We start from the raw sequence: 20,273 nt of genomic DNA on the forward strand, positions 1-20,273 counted from the left end.
AATTTGGTTGTTTGAGGGTTTAAATGGAAGTACAGTGTAGTGGGGTGCTGGTGTCTCATTTTACCCGTAGTCAGCGGCGAAATTTGGTTGTTTGATATGCTTTTTATGTGTTAGCTGAGTGTGGTGAATTTGTTATCCTAATTTATGGTTTAGGGCATGATTATCACCTGCGTCGGTGATAGATTCTGGTGTTGCGAATGGATTCGATTTTGAAGACAGGCTATTGAAATATCTGGATGGTGTTGCTTTTCAATTGTGTATATAAACACAAGCTATCAGTCTAGCAATCATATTTCTTCTTCTTGTTGCGTGCTTTGCTCTGCTTTGCACTTTTGAACTCTTCTATACTCACATCATTACCTCTTTCTCTCTCTCTCTCTCTCTCTCTCTCACACACTTGATGCATTGAGAACATATTTATATACTATTACCCAGGGAGATGATCAAAATAAGTATGTGTTTAAATCCAGAAATGCAGACCAAATCTTGGCCCTAGGATTAGATGATCTAATGGTCAATAATTAACCAAAAACACGGAAGGTCATAATTAAGCAATTTTAGGTCATATTATAATATTTGGGTTTAATGTCATGCTAAGATCGTTTTAGGCCATGCTTTGTTAGCATGACCTAAAAATTACCTAATTATGACCTAAAAGTGACCTAATTATGATATTGTTCTGCGTTTCTGTATTTAAATCTAGTTTTGCATATATCAAAACCCCTATTACCCATATTCATGTTTACTTTATATTGAATAGATACACATGGTATAAATACAGTAATATAAAATAGAGTAGGCACCCAGGATTTAATAACTTTGTACAATTTTAAAAGAATATTCACATATTGTGTGCCCAGATTTGTTGGTCATGTAGTTAGAATGGCGGGAAGATATGTTGATACACTTCCAAGGACTGAAGCTTTTGTATCAGGAAAGAATTCAAAGCTTGGAATTGCGCTGATCTCACCACCACTCGAAATTCGAATCGGGTAGCTGAGAAGATGGCCGGGAATATCTTCCCCAAACGTGTCACTAGAATAAAATCTCCAATTCTGATCGGCAATTGCATTGACATTCCGAACACATTCCAGGCTCCCGGGATCAAGAAAAGTGTCGTCTTCGCTCAGAAGGTGCTCGCACCATAAGGCCATTCTCAAGACGAATATCTCGCCCCTGGCAGGAGATAGATCTGTCGCCAGGTGATGAGGTTGGAATGCTCCCATTGCTATCTCACTGTCTCGACCCCCGTCCATCGATCTTTGGTTAATGTTGGCTGATCCCACAATTATGTATTCATCATCAACTGTTAATGATAAGACAACAAATTATTCAAGAACTAGAATGAAGTTTGATAACAGATGAATTAAAATTAGGTGTTTTGAATACCTATCATCATCTTTGAATGGACATAAATCATAAATCTCCTAGCTTGTTGGGCCTTGATGTAGTCGGTGTCGGGCTCAGGATGTTCTAGGGGAGTGTACTCCCCCGGGATCTTGACTTCCCTGTTGCCAAGGCAGAAGAAAGTCAAGTATTCCCTCGCATCCACATTGTGGATTCCTTTTGCTGATAAAGCGTTGTAAATGTCTGTATACATCATCTCCATCGTCCTTCTCTGCCAGTCGAGTATGGCCTGAACCGAGGCGCTCTCAGGTATGCCTTCCGGCCACATTGGGATCACAATGTAGGCAGTGAATCTCTCTCCTGCTTGAATCTTGCTCACTATCTTGAGGGATAGTTCTTTAGGAATGAGATGCAATGCGTTTATGTCCTCAATTGTGATATTTGGGCTTTTCTTCCAATCAAATGAGCTACCAATAAAGTATTGGTTCTCAATGTATATGAATCTTCTAGCTCGACGAATAGCCAAGATATATGCATCTTGGATGCTTTTCTCTATCACGTTGTCCTTCCCATTCAGAAGTCCAATTTCTGCCTGTTGCTCAGGTAACTTGGGAAAGCCGGCTGCAGCCCCACCATCAATCGACCTAAACAACTGTACGTTCCACGTTTCAGGATCTTCTGGGGATGTGACCTCAATCGGGCGAATGAGAAACTTGTCTAGCTCGTTGATTGAGTATATGAGCTGGTTTCCAACCTGTTTCTTCCACCTCTGCTCGAAATTGTAGAGCACGTCCCAAGCCACGGGGCCTTCCATGCGACAGTGGATGTCGTGCCAAGGCTCCCTCGGTCCACCTTTCTTGACAGAGGCGCCCGGGAAGTTTGGCTGGTGGAAGTCATCTTGGTGAACTGTGTTCAATGTCCTGAAAAGGGAGTGGTCTCTCGTGTCATAACGTCCATCACAAAGATCAATTCCACCTACAAAACTAACCACCCTCCTCTTCTGGTTTTGATCGGATTTAGCGTCTACGACAACGGTCTTTTGATGGTGGGTGAACATTGTTGAGACCTCGATCCCCTGGACAATGCTCCTACCACCATCAGGATTTCGAGGGCACAACACGCAGTGCACGCTCGTGCCCTCGAAAAACTGTTTGGTTTCTTGATCATGAGTGGCCATTAGGCCATCCTTCTTGAAATCAGGCACAGAGGTCCTGTCATCCCACACCAGCAACAGAACACGAACTCCTTGCTCTGCCTTGCGCTTCAGCAGCTCTCCGAGGGTCACATCCCCGCCCGGTCTAGGCCTCCTCGGGTCCCTGATCAACGTGATGTTCGTATTGACGGACCACCCCGTGATGTATATCATGTGGCGAGCACCCTCAATCGCGTCGAATATGTCCACCCAACACCTCTGAGGCCGGTAGTACCCAGCCGAGCGGAGGAAATCCGGGATGCTATCTTCGGGCACATGTGCATCGGGGTACAAGGAAACCCTGCAACCCCGTCTCTGCCTGAAGAAAGTGTAGGGTACCCCTCCAAAACTTGGATTGTTGATCCCATTAGACCAATTGACATCTTTGGAAAGAGGAAAGTACTGCATTTTCACATGGATTCTTGAATCTTTATGGATGGGAATCTTGTCTTCATCCAAGATCTCGATCCATCTATCCACCATTTGGCCCCTCAGCAACTCCTCCACAGCCAAATATGCTCTACCGACCAATGTCGCTCCCACAGGATTGTCTTCTTTCACCGTGAAGATGATGTTTGTGACGGTATGCGCACAATAGATGCGAAAACTATCCAACCATCGAGGATTAGAATGCTCGTCGAGCATTCTAGTCCTCGCCACCCTCGCCCTCTCCAAGTCGATGGTGGCGTACAGCTTCGCGCCAACAACCTGTTCACACGGCCGACAAAATCAAATCTTTATCCATTTTCATGTAATCAAAAATAAACCTACTCACCTCCGGCCGACAGAATACAAATCTCTTGATTTGGCCTAGAAACCTCTTTGTTCTTTTATGAGGATTGCCACTCTTCAGACAAACAATAGCACAACATTAATTATATATGCACATTTCTTTTGATCAAGTGTAACCAGCCGGGCCCGGAATAAAAACTGCACCTTTCCAAATAGATTATCAATGCTGAATCGGCCCTGCAATTTATCGGCTTCGAATATTGTTGCGTAGATCGTTCCATGAAGTAAATGGGGAACCATGCTTAATTTACGTGCTGCAATCCAATTAAGATACTAGTAACATTTTTCTTTTGCACTATATGAACAATATACCACATAAATCACGACCAAGTTACATAGATCAAGTATTTATGTTTTTGTAGTAGTTATTTTCATATGCTGTAGTACAAATTCAAACTGTCTTATAGTATATGTATAAAACACCATATTCATTCATATAAAACACCAATTAAATTCAAACTATCTTAGGTATAGATATGAGGATGTTGAAGAGGTCTTACCGCAGAATGTTTAGAGAAACCTTTGACGCAAAAAATAACTCTTGGGTCAATAGTAAGTTTACAAATGTACACACATATATATACGTGTGCATATGTATAAGAATCTATCTATCGACCTTTACTTGAAGAAAGAAATCTCTTTTACTTTGAATAGTTAAACTTGTATGCAAATCTTGATCAAACGATTCATATCCCTTTCTTGGAAGTGAATATCATAGAAGGAATCAAAATTTAATCATTCATCATCACCAATAAACAGACTTTCTTGCAACATAGGACAAAAAACTTCATGGTTTGTTAGTTTGTTTTTTAGCTATTATGCATGCTTGAATTCCCATAATTTTATGATATACTTACAAATAGATTGAATCAAGTTTACGAAAATTCATGGAAAAGATATCCTTTTCTTAGTAAACAGCAAGGGAGAATTCTTTATGTGATCCATTCTACTTGCTAGAGATCTTTCCTTTATATAGTTTTTTAATTGATCATTTGACTCGTGTTGTAAATATACATAAACTTTCAAAAAAGTTTGTTTTTTTCCATAAACTTTAAATATTGCATGAAATTTATCGGGTCGGGTCGGATGAGAAATTTACACAGTCGGATAAAATTTATGACTTTACATACAATATTTAAAGTTGATGAGAAAATTAAATTTTTTTTCAAATTTATAACTTTGCAGGCAATTTGGCCATGTTTCTTTCAATGATAGTATATAAAATAATAATGTTACATGAAAATATGACACATAATTGTATGAGAACAATGGTTCGAAGTATGCTCCAAATATAATTGAATTCGGCAACCAATAAACGAAAACTGGATTATACTTTTGGAATATGTTCAAAGATATATTAAAGTAAAAAAACAATTCCACCCAACATTATAAAAGATTGGATAATACTTCTGTATATATGTGTTGGACCACTTATTCCTTGAATTTCTTCTTTAACTTGTTTTAATATTCTATCTACCAATGGGTTCATTGGATGTAGCTAGGCATCCAAGCTACGTAATCTATTCTATACGTATTTGTAATATTATTTGTTGTCAATTATCCATTAAAAAATACATCCAATATTAAGGCCATCCACAATGGAATAGCTCAGCAATAGCTCAGCCATAGCCTAGCCACAAACTCCTCATGCCACATCATCAACACTAAAAATCCTCCTGCCACATCATAAATAGCCCAGCCATAGCCTAGCCACATCATAAATAGCCCAGCCACATCAATAGCCACATCACTCAAAATTATATAAAACAAATAATTAACAATCACACAAAATACGCAATTTAATTTACGATAAATATACGAGAAAATTCAATAATATTATTAAAATTTAAAAAGTACATTAATTAAAAAAAATTACATAATTAACAAAAAAAACTACTGTCGTGCAGTCCTCCGCGCCCATAACTCTTCAATTAAATCCTTTTGGAGTCGAATATGAGCCTCTGTTTGGCGCATGTCGGGCAAGTCGCGTATATATAGTGTTTCATAAACAAAAAAAAATTAAAAATTCGCGCTAGGCGGTGCGCTAGGCGATCCGGACGCTGCAATAGCGCCTAGCGGATCGCCTAGCGCACCGCCTAGCGCCACGGAACCGCCGAGCGCTAGGCGGTTTTTTTTCGCGAATATCGCTGGGCGGCTGCAATAGACCGCCTAGCGCCGGCACTCGGCTGGGCGGTGCGCTAGGCGCTATTGTGGATGCTCTAAATGCTTGAAATGATGGTTTGTGAGCATCGAATAATTAAATTTTACAGTAATGGAGTAATAAATAACGTCCAAAGCTTATTTCAGTAATAAATAAATTAATTAAATTGAATATGAATAAATAAATTAATTAAATTGAATATGAATAAATAAATTAATTAAATTGAATTTACGTTCGAAATCAAAATAATAACGAAAATTCGGGGTAATCGAGCATTTAAAATGGAATATAGGGGCATAAATGCAAGGGAATATTTAGAGCATCCGCAATGGCGGACGTCCACGCGGAATTCCCACCGGCGTGCGGGAATTCCGTGACGGACGTCCGCCATTGCGTGTCCCAGGCACGGATACGGAATTCCGCGAAGGAATTCGCAATTCCGCGGCGTTCCGCGGAATTCCATGCGGACGTCCGCCATTGCGTTGACGCTCACGGAATTCCGCGCGGAATTCCCGTTTAATGCATTAAATATTTTTTTCGGTTCCTATATATACATCCCGTTGAACTTCATTTCATTCGCACTACTTGTATTAACAAGTTTCTCTCTCTCTGAAAATACATTTCTTGTGAATCAACAATGGAGCACCACAACAACGATTCACCCGCCTCGAGCGAGTCACAGGCGCCCCATTTTCCCATCGGCGGGAGTACGCCGATGTCCACTGCGATGCCTCAAATGCCGGGGATGATGCCCCGGTCTCAAATGCCACCGGGAATTATGCCCGGGTACTACAACATGTACCCGTCGTGGTACGAGATGATGCCCTAGATGCCCGGGGCGAGTACGGGGATGATGCCCCAGATGCCAGGGATGATGCCCCAGATGCAGGGGTCGCCTGTTGTTGCGGGGGGGAGTACGCAGAGGGTCCCCCAATCGTCGGTCGACAACGTCTATCTGCCCTTTATGGATTTACTGGCGACAGACAACCCGCCGAGTTCTCCTCTCGAGACTCAGTTCGCTGGCGTCGACACGTTCTCGTTCAAGGAGTTGGGGCTTTATCCGGTCCGAGATACTCCCGCCAGCGCACCACCGGCGACGGGGAGGGCAGGGAGGACCGGGCGAGGACGGGGCAAGGGACGGGGCGTCCCGGTGTACGGAGTTGAGGTGGGGGAGGGATCCAGCGGAAGCAAAAGGACCGTCTGGAGCATGGACGAGTGCGTCGCACTGGCGAAGGAGTGGATCAGTGTAGTGGAGGATCCATACGTCAGGGCGAACCAGCACATCGACCGGATGTGGTGGGGCAATAGCCAAAGCTACCTCTATTTCAAACCGCAAGGGGGGAAGGCGCACAACTCGGAGCAATGCCGGAAACAGTCGGAGCGGTTGAAGAGGCAGCTCAGCCGATTTGTCGACATTTACACAAACAACCTCGGCTCGGCAACCAGCGGCATGTCTGCCGAGGACGTGAAGCTGCTGGCTCATCAATAGTTCCCCGACGCTGAGAAAGGCTTCGGGGAATTCAAGTATTGGCCAGTGTTTCTTGTGATGCAATCTTCGCCCAAGTTCACTGCGAGTTTTGAATCCGGCTGGCCGAAGCGGACGAAGATCGGCGCCTCCGGATAGTACAGTAGCAGTGCTGGTTCCGTGGAACTTCCCCCTCCCGAGTCAGAGTTCCCCACACCCACATCGGAGGTGCGCCGCCGTCGCCCGGTTGGGCAAAAATCCACGGCGCGGATGTCGAGGGTAAGCACCAGCGGATCCACCGAGGCCCTATCGGCAACACCCCCCTAAAACGATCCCGAGAACCCCTCATTCGCCCGCATCGCCGCACGTGAAACCTTGTTACGTGCGATGGTTGAATGGCGCCAAGCGACCGACCCCCATTACAAGCGGAAGCTTAAGCCACTCCTTGATAGTATGCGCCGCGATTTGGGGCTCGACGGGATGTCGGACGATGACAGTGAGGGGGGTAGCGGCGGAGGGGAAGGCGAGAGGACTGGCGACGAGGAATCCGAGGAGTGAGAAGCCGGTTTTTATTTTTATGTACTTTTTTTAGTAATTATGTACTTTTTTTAATGAAGTGTATTTTTTTAAAATAAAGTGGTTGCATTTTTTCCGTATTCGCGTCGAAATTTTAATTCCGTAAATTGTTTACTTCCGAAAATTGTCTAATTTGTGAATTTGTGATTTTTTTTAATTGTTTACTTCCGGAAATTGTCTAATTTGTGAATTTGTGAATTTTTTTTAATTGTGGAAATTCCTTCAGGAATTCCGCCACAGTGGGAATTCCGCCACAGCGGGAATTCCTTATTACGTGGCAGTGTAGTGGGAATTACTTATGACGTGGCAGGAGGTGTTTTTGAGAAATACGCGGGGAATTCTGCACCACTGTGGATCCTCTTAGCTGAGATAAAAAAAAATATTCCGTCAGATTATGCGCATATTCCCTGCTTCATACAAAACTACCGAATATTCCCTCTCCTTTTAGACGATTCCGCCTATACATACACTCGGTTATGTATATATATCCGCGCACTTCCAACCACCACCTCCTCCTTTTCCGGCGACCCACTCGAGATGAAGTTCTGGAAGATTCTGAGGAAGCTGCTGGACGAGATTTTTCCGGATTGGCAGGATAAGTTTATATCGTACAAAGATTTGAAGAAGCAGCTCGGCTCGATCTCTCCTCCGGAAAAACCCAAGGAAGATGCTGCGAATCGCGATGGGGAGCGTTCGAATAAGAGGCCGAGGCTGGGAGACGATCGTGTTGATGAAGAGGGGAGAGAGGTGACGAAGGAGATGAAGGATTTTCTGATGCTTTTGGAAGGGGAGATCAAAAAGTTTAATTGTTTCTTCATGGATAAAGAGGAGGAGTACATTATTACGTTCAAGGTGCCGATTTTCTTCTATTGATTTTGATATCTATATGCTGTGATTTTGGCTTTAGGGTTGAAGTTGTGTGTATGAAAGTGACAGAGGAAGGGGAAATTTTCATTTTCAACATATAGTAGGAGTAATATAATTGGACTGAGAATTACTCCGTAAATTGTGCTGCAAAACCATACCTGTGATCTTTCAAACCAAAGAAAATTACTACCACTTCTATATGGGGTCTGAGATGATTAGCTAATTGCTTTTGAATAAAAACATAATACTCCATTTTCAGGAGTCCTTATCTGTAATTATAGCATACTACTTGCTATATACTTGAGCGTTGGCTAACGAGAGAGTAGATATCTAGCGTGGGATTATATCTTGGATATGTATATTAGTTAAAGTTGCAAACTTGCATTTATGGGTTGAGTTTCTCTCGTTCCTATACCATCTTATTCCATTTTGATAATTTGTTTGTACGCAGTTGCTGGAAGATGAGGTTGCTGAGGCTAAGGATTCAAAAGAAGAGCTTATGAAAGTAGGACGAAAACTTGTAGATTTCCACGGAGAGATGATTTTGTTGGAAAACTACAGTGCTCTTAACTACACAGGTTTTTTGCTTTTGGCCTCTTACTATTAAAACCTTCTTATGGTATATGGATCATTGGATCATCAGAAGAATGGCACGGCTTCATTTGTTGTGATCAAGTTCCATTTTGTTCGTGTTCACTTGTTTCCTATATTACTTTTCTCGCATACCTACATATATTATTTTGTTACTGATTGACTTGTCATTACTATTTCCTTAACTTGATGGATCCAAGCTGAAAGGGTGGTTGTAAATAGTTAAACAGAATAAATTGTGTTGTAGTATGATTTCATAATTTCAGTTGGTAGCTCCTTCCGAGCTCCTGGGTGGATCACAGACCTGGGTTACTTGGTCAACCCAGCAGCAGATGCTTTGTCAAGAACATAGAAAAGGATTAGTTGATTGGTTGAATTTATGATGTTGATTTACTTTTTTGTAATGCTGATTATCACAATTAAATTAATACACGTCCAAAGCAGTTTTTATTCCATAATGAAGTTGTAGGCAGCTAGAAAAGGCCCATTTTGATGCCATGCATCAACAATTGACCTGCCTGCAACGCTACAAAAAATCATCAAATGACGGCTGATTAGATAGAGAAAACAAGATTTAAAATGGTGATCATATTTTGAAGTTGGAAGCCGGGCTGAAAGGGCAGGATGGTAGCAAAAAAAGTAGTAGGAGTAAAGGATGGCTGTTTGTATGCTATCAGAAGCATGAACAATAGTTGAATTTTGGAGTGTTTCTGTCATTGTCCTTGTTTGTTGGCAATTAATCCCAATACATGTTTTTGCCAGCCTTAACCATTTCCTTGCTTGGAACAGGCCTGCTGAAGATTTTGAAGAAGTATGATAAGAAGAGTGGTGATCTGATTCGATTGCCTTTCATACAAAAGGTTCTTCATGAGCCATTCTTTAGGACTGACGTGATAAATAAGCTAGTGAAGGAGTGTGAGACAATGATCATTCGCATCTTTCAGCGGCACGAGAAATTGGCCCCTGCAGAAGATACCGATCTGCCAGAAGACTGCAGTGACCAGTCAGCGGTTGATGAAGAGGCCGGAAAACTCAGAGTTCCTGAAGAACTTGCAGAAATCAAGTCTATGGAGAACATGTACTTGAAGCTCACTATATCAGCTTTGCGGACCATGAAGGAGATCAGAGGTGGAAGTTCCACGGTGAGCATGTTCTCATTGCCACCTATGCCGGAGACAGAGCTTGAAGAATCTGGGAAGTGAAATTCAGCTTGAAAGCAAGAACAAACAATTACCTATTGTTGTGAATCATCATAAGATTTTGATTAGCTAGTCTGTACACGGATGATGTAATATAGAGTTGTAACTGCTTGAGCCATGCTTCTTTCTTGACAATTTGTAAACTGAACATCTGTTGAGATGATTTGGAGCAGGTTTTGGTCCATTAATATAATACTCCATGTTGAGTGACGTGTTTCCATTTTAGATAAAAAAGTAATTAAAGAAGGAAGGATAAAAGGAACTCCAGTCTGTTGCATTTAGCTAGACGAATTGGGGAGTTGGTCGTTTTGTGTGTCTTTGCTTTTGGTTTTTTTTTTGTTTTTTCTTTCTTTTTTTTTTTGTGTCTTTGCTTTTGGTTCTCTCTAGTAATTTAAGGGCTGAACATGCTGTTGTAGGTTGTGAATTGCTTTTCGGCGTTCCCTGTTTGACAATCGCTTATTTACAGTCGAGGATTCAGAGATTTCCTCTTGAAACCAGAGCTTTTGAGGTCTATTGTAGAGTCAGGATTTGAACATACGCCCTTTTTGTTGTTAACCTGAATTTATTTTTCTTAAATTGTTCCCAACATTGTGGATCATCCTACTTTTGTTTGTATGGTACGTGTTTCTTATTCATGCAAATTTGTATTTTGACCCTGTTTCATTCTCTGGGTATTTTGGTGTGGGGGCAGTATGCTGTTTCTGTTGCTATTGTAACACGCTTTTGTTTCCCACATATTGGATAGATGTTACTCCATAATTGCATTTTATTGAGCTTTTACCAATTTATTGATATGCTATTACACTAATACTCCATTTGCTTGTTGTGCAGTGCCGTCATAGAGTTATCAATGAGGCGAGGCGTCTAGGGCAGTTGGCCATCACATGTGATATTTAAAATTTGTAATGCTCATTTTCCTACTCCATATTTAGTTACTACTTTTAATCAGATGAAATCTTGTTTCTCCATACTTAACTTACCTGCTCATTTTCGTAGTCCAAAGAATTATTGATTTCAGAGGAAGCCACGTCAGCGCTGCTTTGCTTAACTAACTTTCCACAAACAATTAAATGCGCGTATTGTCATTCTTTCTTTTCTCGTTCTAGAATAAAATTTAGATTCCATAAGTGTACCAAAAAAAATTTTCTGCCAGAGATGCATGACCCTCGTACATCTTCTTTTAATGAAACGCATCACGGTGATACGTCTTTGTGGGACATGCGTCTCTCAATTTTTTCGATTTTTTTTAACGACGCATGACACTTATGCGTCTTAGGAGTAGACGCATCTCCCTCATGCGTCTTTTATTTTTTTTAATTTCACGGACGACGCATGAGGCTCATGCGTCTCTAATTCGCATAGCTTCATTTTCCACGCGAGAGAAAGAGAGAAAGGGCGATTTCGGCGATTTCTTGGCGATTCCCCGTCATATTCCGGTAAGTTTCCTTCAATCTTTGAACATTGCTCCCTTATTTGTTGTTTGTTTGCATATTATAAGGGTTTCTAATAAATTTATTTTGAACTTACTAAATTAGGGTTTATAGAAAAAAATTGTCTCTAATTGTTGTTGGTTTGTATATATTTTTTTGCAGAAATCATGCCAGTATATGTGAGTTTATATTGGAGTGGTAGAATAGTTCAACTTCCTCAAGTGGGTATTGGTTATGATCCACCTCGTGCGAGAGCCTCCATCGTATTGCATAAGTGTGTTTCATTCTCTGAATTAGTTGCAATGATATATGCTAAGATAAGAATAGATTCAAATCAACACTCCATCGAAATATGAAGGCATGTTTCATCAGCATTTTAAGTTTTAGAGTCTGATATTGAAGGGGGTTGATTTCATCAGCATTTTTGTTTTATGAAAGCTGGAGATATCTGCCTCGATTATTCTACTATTGTAAAAAGTAAAGTTGTCATTCCTGGAAAAGGCTGGCTAAATTAATAGGCATAAATGAGTAAATGCATATTGCCAATCTATATATGAAGTAGTCATGTTTTAATGGTTGGCGACACAAGACATGACTTTCCGACTCTTATATAAAAAACATAACCATCACTGCATCACACAAACTTAAGTAATTAATTCATCCTAATTAATTACTCACAAAACTAAATTAAACACATAGTTGCAACTAAATTAATTCATCTAATTACTGCTCTAATCCACAAGAAATAAAGGGTTAAAGCTATATATAAAAAAAATGAAGAAACAGACCAACCTCCTTCACCAACTTCATAACCACTGTACTAAATATTTTACTTCATTCACTACTTATATGACGATGGAGTGTATTTCGACGGTTCAACCCCCTTATTCTTCCTGGTTGACAATCTCTTGTACACTTTGCTCATGATCTTCCCAACCCCGCCGCGTGATGAACCCTCCGCAACTGGTCGAGGTTGGACATGGATGTTATGAACAACCTCTTCTTCCTCATTTTCCTCCTCTCTTTCATCATTTTCTTCTTTTCCTTCATCGTCATCTTCTTCAACTTGTACAAGAGGCACAAACTGATAATTTTGGAAGAATGAGTCGACTGATGCTCGGGCTCCACTCCATTGCGGCATATCTTGGCTTTGTGAATAGGGGCGACGAGTTCAAACAGGCTCAGGCTGGCTTGGAGAATACAAGGGATGGTCCCACTGTGATTGGGACTCATGCGCCGGATACGAAGACCACTGAGGTGGGTCATGCTCTGGATTCATCGGCTCTGGTATTACGTAATCGGGATGCGGCTGCGACATCCTAAACTGCTTTGTGAAACCGTGTCCACCAGTCCGAACACCAGGCACTCCACGATGTTGTGGAATCACTTGTGGTTGATAAGGCATGACCACAACTTGATGTTGGGAAGCCGGGTACTCCGTGAGATCGGCGTTGTTCGTCGACTGGAGGCAACGCCTAGCAATTTATCGAATCTGGCGCATTCTTGGGTCCATTTCTTCTTCAGTAGTTAAATAAAAAACCTGCTGAAAACCCTCAACCTAGACAAAAAAAACATACAAATATCAATACGATACAATCTATAACACATGAAAACATATAGTTTAATATAACAAACTTACAAGTAATCTCATCGAAGAAGCTGACTCGTTCATCCCAGTAGTTGACCGTACCCTAAGCTGAGTCAGGTACGTCACTGTAATCTTGGTGTACCACGCCATATACCGTGGACTCATAGGAATATTCATGGACATCGGTGTGGCGTCTTCGGTTGCCTGGAACTTTTCATACCTCAGGTCTCACTCCCCAATGTAGAACTGGTGAGTGTTTTCCCAATTGTTACCCTTCTTACCACGCCGATCATTTTTGCCCAAATGATCGGCATTCTTTAGCATCCTGTCTACATATTGAGGAATATCCTGATACCGATTGAACTGTCGCCGCACTCGTCCAGCCTCATGTGCCTCGACATAGTCCCAGCACACCAAGTAGGTATCGCACAAAGAGCATCCATTCACATCACTGCAGTAGTCAGACAGTATGCAATGTGCGTATGGCGTCCAGAGAAACTACAAAACAGCAATGCAATCGCCATATTAACTTCATAATAAATTCATAAATCAAGTCTAAATTGAAATAATATTCACCTGGTCAAGTCTAATCAGGGATATTTGGTCACGGTAATGCTCAACCGAGTATCTAGGAGCATTTCCTATTTGAGTTGTTCATTTCCACCTATAAAGAAGATTGATGTAAAAAAATAACCCAATATGTATAAACAAATAAATATATAACTATATACCTGGCACCACATGGCGTATATGGCTCGTGCACGAGTGATCCTATGAACGACGGCCTCAATGTGGGCATTCTTTCCCACGCCCATAGCTGCAGAAGAATCATAGGCCCGCCCAACTCTTTCCTCTTATCCATGTAAGCCTCGCACGGATAATGATAAAGGTAGGACAAAGCCGCACTTCCCCAACTAATAGTATGCACCTCTTCCGGATCCTCAAACGCATTCAACCACATAAATGGAACCTTACACCCCGTGGTGTCTGGTAGAATGAGACCTCCTAACAAAATTAGGGCATGGATACGTGCCCTTTGGATGTATACGTATGTAGGTAGATCATCACCCAGAGGTATCCTCGTCTGGTTGATCAGCGCGGTCATCAGCAAACCGCCTTGCTTTGTCTCTGTGGATGTATTCGGTATCCATCCCAACAAATCGCGGCACTTGCTAGGCCAATCTGGATAGCAGACATGATGGTCACGCCCTGTGAAAACGCGATCATCCGGTGCACATCTTCCAAGGTCACCGTCGCCTCTCCGATCGGTAGATGGAAAGTGTGCGTCTCCGGCCTCCAACGCTCAACAAAGTTGTGATCAGCTCATTGTCGACCTTCATCGACCTCCCACAATCCATCACGCCTTTGAAACCAAAGGCGTCAAGCCAATACCCCACATTCTCATGAATGTCTATGTCACATATCTTACTTTCTGTTCTTCGAACTTTGAATACTTGTGTTGTGCCCTCTTTCATTAGTTTATTTGAAAGGTGATGTTTCTGCAAATATAGCACGGACGGGTCTTCGGGTCCATATAATAATTGTCCCTTTGAACTTGAAGTCTCCATCTAATCTAATAACATATTCACAAAACAACAATTACAAACTCACATTTACAATACAAATAACATATACATTCAAATTCATCGTCAAAATAACAAAACATCATAAATCAAATGATTCACTCCAATTCAACACGATTCATGATTTATAATGCCTAATTTACATGTAACTATTAAATTAGAAGGTTACATTAAAAGATACATTTCAACTCATACTCTATTCTCCAATAACAACCAAAATACAACACCAAGCATCTCAAACATATAAAAAACTATACAATAGAATGAATTTCACCAATAGTATCCATTACAATTAACAAAACAACAAAACATCGGCTAAAATTAAGCAATTTGTTATAAACCCTAATTTACAAAATTGAGAGAAATCTAAACAAAATATGCAAATTGACAACAAATAAGGGAGGAATGTTGAAAGATTGAATGAAACTTACCGGAATACGAGGGGAAATCGCCGGAATTGCCAAGGAAATCGCGTTTGTTTTCGCTGCCTCTCTTTCTCTCGCGTCTGCGGGAGCTACTGCCTCAGTATCTGGATTTTAAGCGAATTAGAGACGCATGAGGGAGATGCGTCTCTCCCTAAGACGCATAAGCGTCATGCGTCGTTCAAAAAAATCAAAAAAATTGAGAGACGCATGACCCTCATTAGTCTTTTAATGAAACGCATCACGGTGATGCGTCTTTCACAAAGATGCATAAGCCAAAGTCACAATAAAAAAAAAAGTTCACTACACTTATGGAATTATAATTTTAGCCTAGAACAAGAAAAGTAATACCCCTGTTATTAACTGCCCAATTGTTTTCAGACCAAATTCTTAACAGTTTGGAAATGAAAAAACTCTTGAAATTTGTTTCCTCATCCAAATTTCATTCGAGGTTTTACTGCGATCGCCCACCTTCTTTTCTCTCCAACAATCCTGGTGCGTCTGCTCGAATCACAATTACTTGCTTGATTTGTGTGAATTGGGTGTGTGTTTGTATGCGAAAATGGACTAAACTATTTGGCTATTTTGTGGATTTTATAATTCCTTAATGTGATTGTGGTTCTGAAACAAAGTGCCCGAATTCGGATGTAATTATCACATCCCTTTATCTGGATGGGGTTTTTGTTTGATCTGCTTCTCAATTACCTCCAGGACCACTTGCTTATTATAAGAGTCTCGTTAATCAAGGGAAGTTGAAACATGATTCTTACCAAGAAAAGGTTGTGTTCCAACTCGAAAATCTACTCCAGAGGCTCCACCAGTATGAGAGAGATATGGAGGAATACCATGTGAGCTTATACGTATTTGAGATGATGCTCGTCTTTTCTCCATGATTTACTTTCTTTTCGCAGGCAAATAGCTAAGTGGGAAGAGAATCGGGAAAATTAGAGGCGGAGACTATTGTTGGAGGCGGCCAACGCAAAACAGCAGGGTGGTGGATCATCAACCGTGAGCAGGAGACGGAGTTTTATGAACAAGTGGCTGTCACGGTGAGGCAAACCCTTCCATTCTCTCTATTGAGCTCTTCTTTACTGCTGTTTCTTTCCTGTATTATTAGAGTTTGTCTTGATGTAGCATAAGTGCTGATAGTGTTGAGCCCGGCGTGGGAAAGTGGGTGTCATATCTGAACAGAGAAAAGAAACTAGATGTGATGGTTGGGCAGCGTCCTACAGCTCCTCCGGCCCCAAAAGGATTGTACATTTATGGAAATGTTGGAAGTGGTTTGCTGCTTCATCTTTAATATCTCACTTGATTTGTTCTTATATCTAAGTTTACTTCATGATCTGTTTCCAATTTTCATGGTGGACCAGGGAAGACAATGATAATGGACATGTTTTATTATATTTTTCAACATCGGAGACGGCTTCATTTTCACGAGGCAAGTGCTTGCATTGTATATATGGATGATCTGTCCTTGAGATAATAAAGTGGCACGGTTTAGTATATTTTATCAGAAATCCTCATCATCTAAGATTAAAATCGGCAGGCTATGCTTCAAATTCATGATCTCATGCATAAAGTGTGGAAGAATCGAAAGATGGAAGAGTCTTTTCAATCTAGCATTTCCAACTGGGTTATGAGTCTTCCATTTGATACAAAAGTTAAGGAATGGCTGGTTGAAGAAGAGAAATATAAGCAAGAGATGAATATGAAAAATATTCTTCCTGCTGTTGCCGACAAGTTTCTCACTGATGCACAAGGACATCGAAGAGGAGCCAGTATTCTATGCTTCGACGAAATACAGGTTTGACAACTTTGCCCGCCCCCTCCAAATTTATCTCATAAGCAACTCACTGGGTAATGTTTAAACCTTTGATGTAGTATATAGGACCTACACAATTTTAATTGTGTCGTTACACTATCTTTTCTCTGTTTGTGTCCTCTGAGCTGAGAAGCTCAACATCTTGGTTTGTTTTTCTTTCTACAGTCAGTTGATGTATTTGCTATTGTGGCCTTATCTGGAATTGTGAGCAGACTACTGAGCACAGGAACTGTTCTTGTCGCTACAAGTAATCGCGCTCCCAGGTATCTAAATCAGGTTCGCCTCAGCTATAATCTTCTAGATGATGGGCCCTCCTGTCACAGTTTCGTTCTCTACAAATAAAAAGAATATCTCTTCCTGTTCAGGATGGCATGCAGAAAGAGATATTTGAAGAACTTCTGGATAAAATGGAGGATCACTGAAAATGTTCTGATTGGAAGCGAAATTGATTACCGGCGTCATATAGCATTGAGTTCATCTGATCAGGCAAGAACTTGTAACTTTCAGTCTATACGATTGGTGTATAATTTTTTATTATGTGAAATATATGATCACATTGAGCAAATGAGTGAAACTCGAACAAGTAGTTTAGGTTCAACCTTGAACTTGGTAGTTGAAGAGTGTAATTAGATAGACTTGCTTGAAATGTGTTTTATTGACATTGAGTTTTTTGGTGAGTGGTCAGACTCATTACTATTGGCCTCTCGATAGTACCAAAACGAAGGAATACGAGAGTATGTGGAACAAGATTGTCGGAGAGTCTGGAGAGAGGGTTACTTCTCAAACTCTTCCGGTGATGTTTGGAAGGTACCAAAGTGATAAGAACTAATCAATATATATCTGCCTTTTGATTTGATACATGTGATGAAACCATATTTTGGCAGAACATTGGAAGTGAGTGCCTCAGAGCTGCAACGGGGTGGCATGGTTCACATTTGAATATTTAGTGGCCAAGCGGTATGCTCCAACGTTCGGGTCAATTGTTTTACAATATATTTATACCTTTTTTCTAAACCAAGCCTAGATTACCTTACATTGTAAATTCTACTTGTTGAATCCAATTGAGGTGTGCCAAGGTTTTTCCTTTTCTGTAATTGGTCTCACATAACGCTTGCAGATTGGGGCAGCTGATTATATTGCTATACCCAAAACCTTCCATACAGTCTTCATTGCAGATATTCCTGTTATGAGTATGTGTATCCGAGATAAGGTAACTATTTCTCGTCTTATTACCTTCACAGAAATTAATTCTGAGCTAAGCTTTGATGAACTAAACAATCATCCTTTTTAGGCCAGAAGGTTTATCACCCTCGTCGATGAACTGTACAATCACCATTGTTGCCTGTATTGCTCTGCTGCTGCTTCCATCGATGATCTATTCCAAGGAACTGATGAGGGTGTGCTGTTTGATTTAGAAAGGCAAGCATTCATGAATTGCTTCGTTTCACCCTTCATCAACACTTTAGCTACCCTCAACCTTCTTCACTGTGTAATGATTGTGTTTTCATTTTGCTTTGCAGCTTTCAATTTGAAACAGAAACAGAAAGCACGAAACTGAGACGAGATGTTTCCTCAGAAGGCAGTGTGAGTTCAGGAGGAACACCCACCACAATAGTTTCCCTTCTATCTGGTCAAGAGGAGATGTTTGCATTCAGAAGAGCTGTGAGTATATCTCCTTCTGCAGTTCCTTATACATCCAAGATGAGATTCTTTTCCTTTTATCCGGTTTCTAGTCGAGCAAATAATCAAAGCATGAATCACGTCTTGATCACTACGTGCTGCTGGAATCTAAAGATGTTAAACTGTTGCAGGTTTCGCGTCTGATTGAAATGCAGTCGCCGTTATACCTTGAAGGCGTACGCTATACATCCTTATTACCAAGGAAAGGAACAAGGTTCAGAGATGGGCATCCATAGATAATACCGTTCTTTCTTAAGATGTACTACTAATTCTTATTTATGGAACTACTGTCTGACCATTTTGGTCTATTAGTAGATACATTCATTAGTGTTTGGAGAATAAAAACTTTTTGATTTTTATGGTAGAATTGAAGGATCTTCCTTCTTAGCATATTGAGATTTGAGATTGTGTGTTCACTATTGTGTGTGTGACAGATGCCTCCCTCTTATCAACAATGACTTATTTTTAAATCTTTCAAAATAACTTGACAAAAAATTAAAAGGCCTAATACGAAACACTAAATGGCTTGCACTACATTTATACTACTAGTATTTATTATTGTAACAGTGGCATTCATATTAATAAATTGTAAATTACTAACATAGTTTGAATCTCAACAAATGGTGACATTTCATTTTCAGTTCTAGTAATGGTATTAAAGTAGTAGTAGTAGTTATCTTATTTATGCAACAAAATCAGACTCTGCAACTTGCAGATATTAACCACAGGAAAAATCCATCCCCTCATTTTATGTGAGTCTGTGAAGAGGGAAGAACAAAGTCCCACCTCACCTTTTTTTCTGTTCCTCACATAAACGTCCATCCATCCATCCATCAAACTTAGATTCTTACATTCATAGAATATCTAATTAGGAGTATATGAGTATGATTATATGATTGCTGATGTACCATCTTACACTATTTCCCCTAGGTATTTCCCCTCAGCCGGGACGTATATCTGATCTGCTGTCGCTGCCCGACGGGTTGGAACCCGCGCACAGCCACCCAGATTCGTCCTCCGCCGACCCTCACGGCGCCGGATTTATCTCTTCATAGTTGTTCTCCGTTCTATCGAACGTTAGGGATATAGGTCCTTAACAACTGGTGCTTTCATTGAGAGCTCACCCTCCCACCATCTCGAACCGAAGCTACACCGCTGGCCGACGGAAACCATTCCGCGCACAGCAACTGCTTTGGTTGTCGAGTCCCGCCTGTCCGCCGGACAACTCTACTTCTGCAACGCCCGACGGGAAGGAAGGATTCCTGCGTGCCGCATTGAAGTCAGGCGATCATCATCCACCACAGCCACGCCTCAATCCATCAACATGTCATACGCATACGCCGACCACCACCATATGTCACGCAGCTACACCGAAGTTGGGAGTCAGGCAAAATACCACCGGGATACGCAATCGTCTCACCAAATGGAGTCGGTCCAGATCCGCCACCCTACCTGTTGGGATCCTCCCGGTAACCGATCACTCCAGGATTTTGATCCCTATGACCCTCCACCGACGCGGCAGCCCTCTTGTTGGGAACCACCGCCTCACCGCCGGGCA

At 41.2% G+C, this 20,273-nt stretch overlaps 2 protein-coding genes, 1 long non-coding RNA gene and 1 pseudogene across 3 annotated transcripts; 2 read left to right on the forward strand and 2 right to left on the reverse strand.

Moving 5' to 3' along the window:
• Nucleotides 1-741: 741 nt before the first annotated feature.
• Nucleotides 742-3,966, reverse strand: LOC121744176 (phospholipase D alpha 1-like). The gene is made up of 5 exons (XM_042137624.1): nt 3,832-3,966; nt 3,476-3,585; nt 3,315-3,386; nt 1,390-3,247; nt 742-1,306 (listed from the first exon to the last, which is right to left on the reverse strand). Exons 2-5 carry the CDS (start codon nt 3,569-3,571, stop codon nt 870-872), a joined length of 2,463 nt encoding a protein of 820 aa, XP_041993558.1. The 5' UTR covers nt 3,572-3,585; nt 3,832-3,966; the 3' UTR covers nt 742-869.
• Nucleotides 3,967-7,955: 3,989 nt separating this feature from the next.
• Nucleotides 7,956-10,400, forward strand: LOC121745060 (SPX domain-containing protein 1-like). The gene is made up of 3 exons (XM_042138824.1): nt 7,956-8,385; nt 8,852-8,978; nt 9,781-10,400. The coding sequence occupies exons 1-3, from the start codon at nt 8,071-8,073 to the stop codon at nt 10,191-10,193; spliced, it is 855 nt and encodes a 284-aa protein (XP_041994758.1). The 5' UTR covers nt 7,956-8,070; the 3' UTR covers nt 10,194-10,400.
• A 1,961-nt stretch (nt 10,401-12,361) lies between these two features.
• On the reverse strand, nt 12,362-14,068 carry LOC121744237. Its single transcript, XR_006038518.1, has 4 exons — nt 13,940-14,068; nt 13,785-13,872; nt 13,260-13,706; nt 12,362-13,178 (listed from the first exon to the last, which is right to left on the reverse strand). It is a non-coding gene; the product is annotated as an uncharacterized LOC121744237 (long non-coding RNA).
• A 1,904-nt stretch (nt 14,069-15,972) lies between these two features.
• On the forward strand, nt 15,973-19,105 carry LOC121744572 (annotated as a pseudogene).
• Nucleotides 19,106-20,273: the final 1,168 nt, after the last annotated feature.

Source organism: Salvia splendens, chromosome 8 (assembly GCF_004379255.2).
Source record: "Salvia splendens isolate huo1 chromosome 8, SspV2, whole genome shotgun sequence".
NCBI classification, from domain to species: domain Eukaryota; kingdom Viridiplantae; phylum Streptophyta; class Magnoliopsida; order Lamiales; family Lamiaceae; genus Salvia; species Salvia splendens.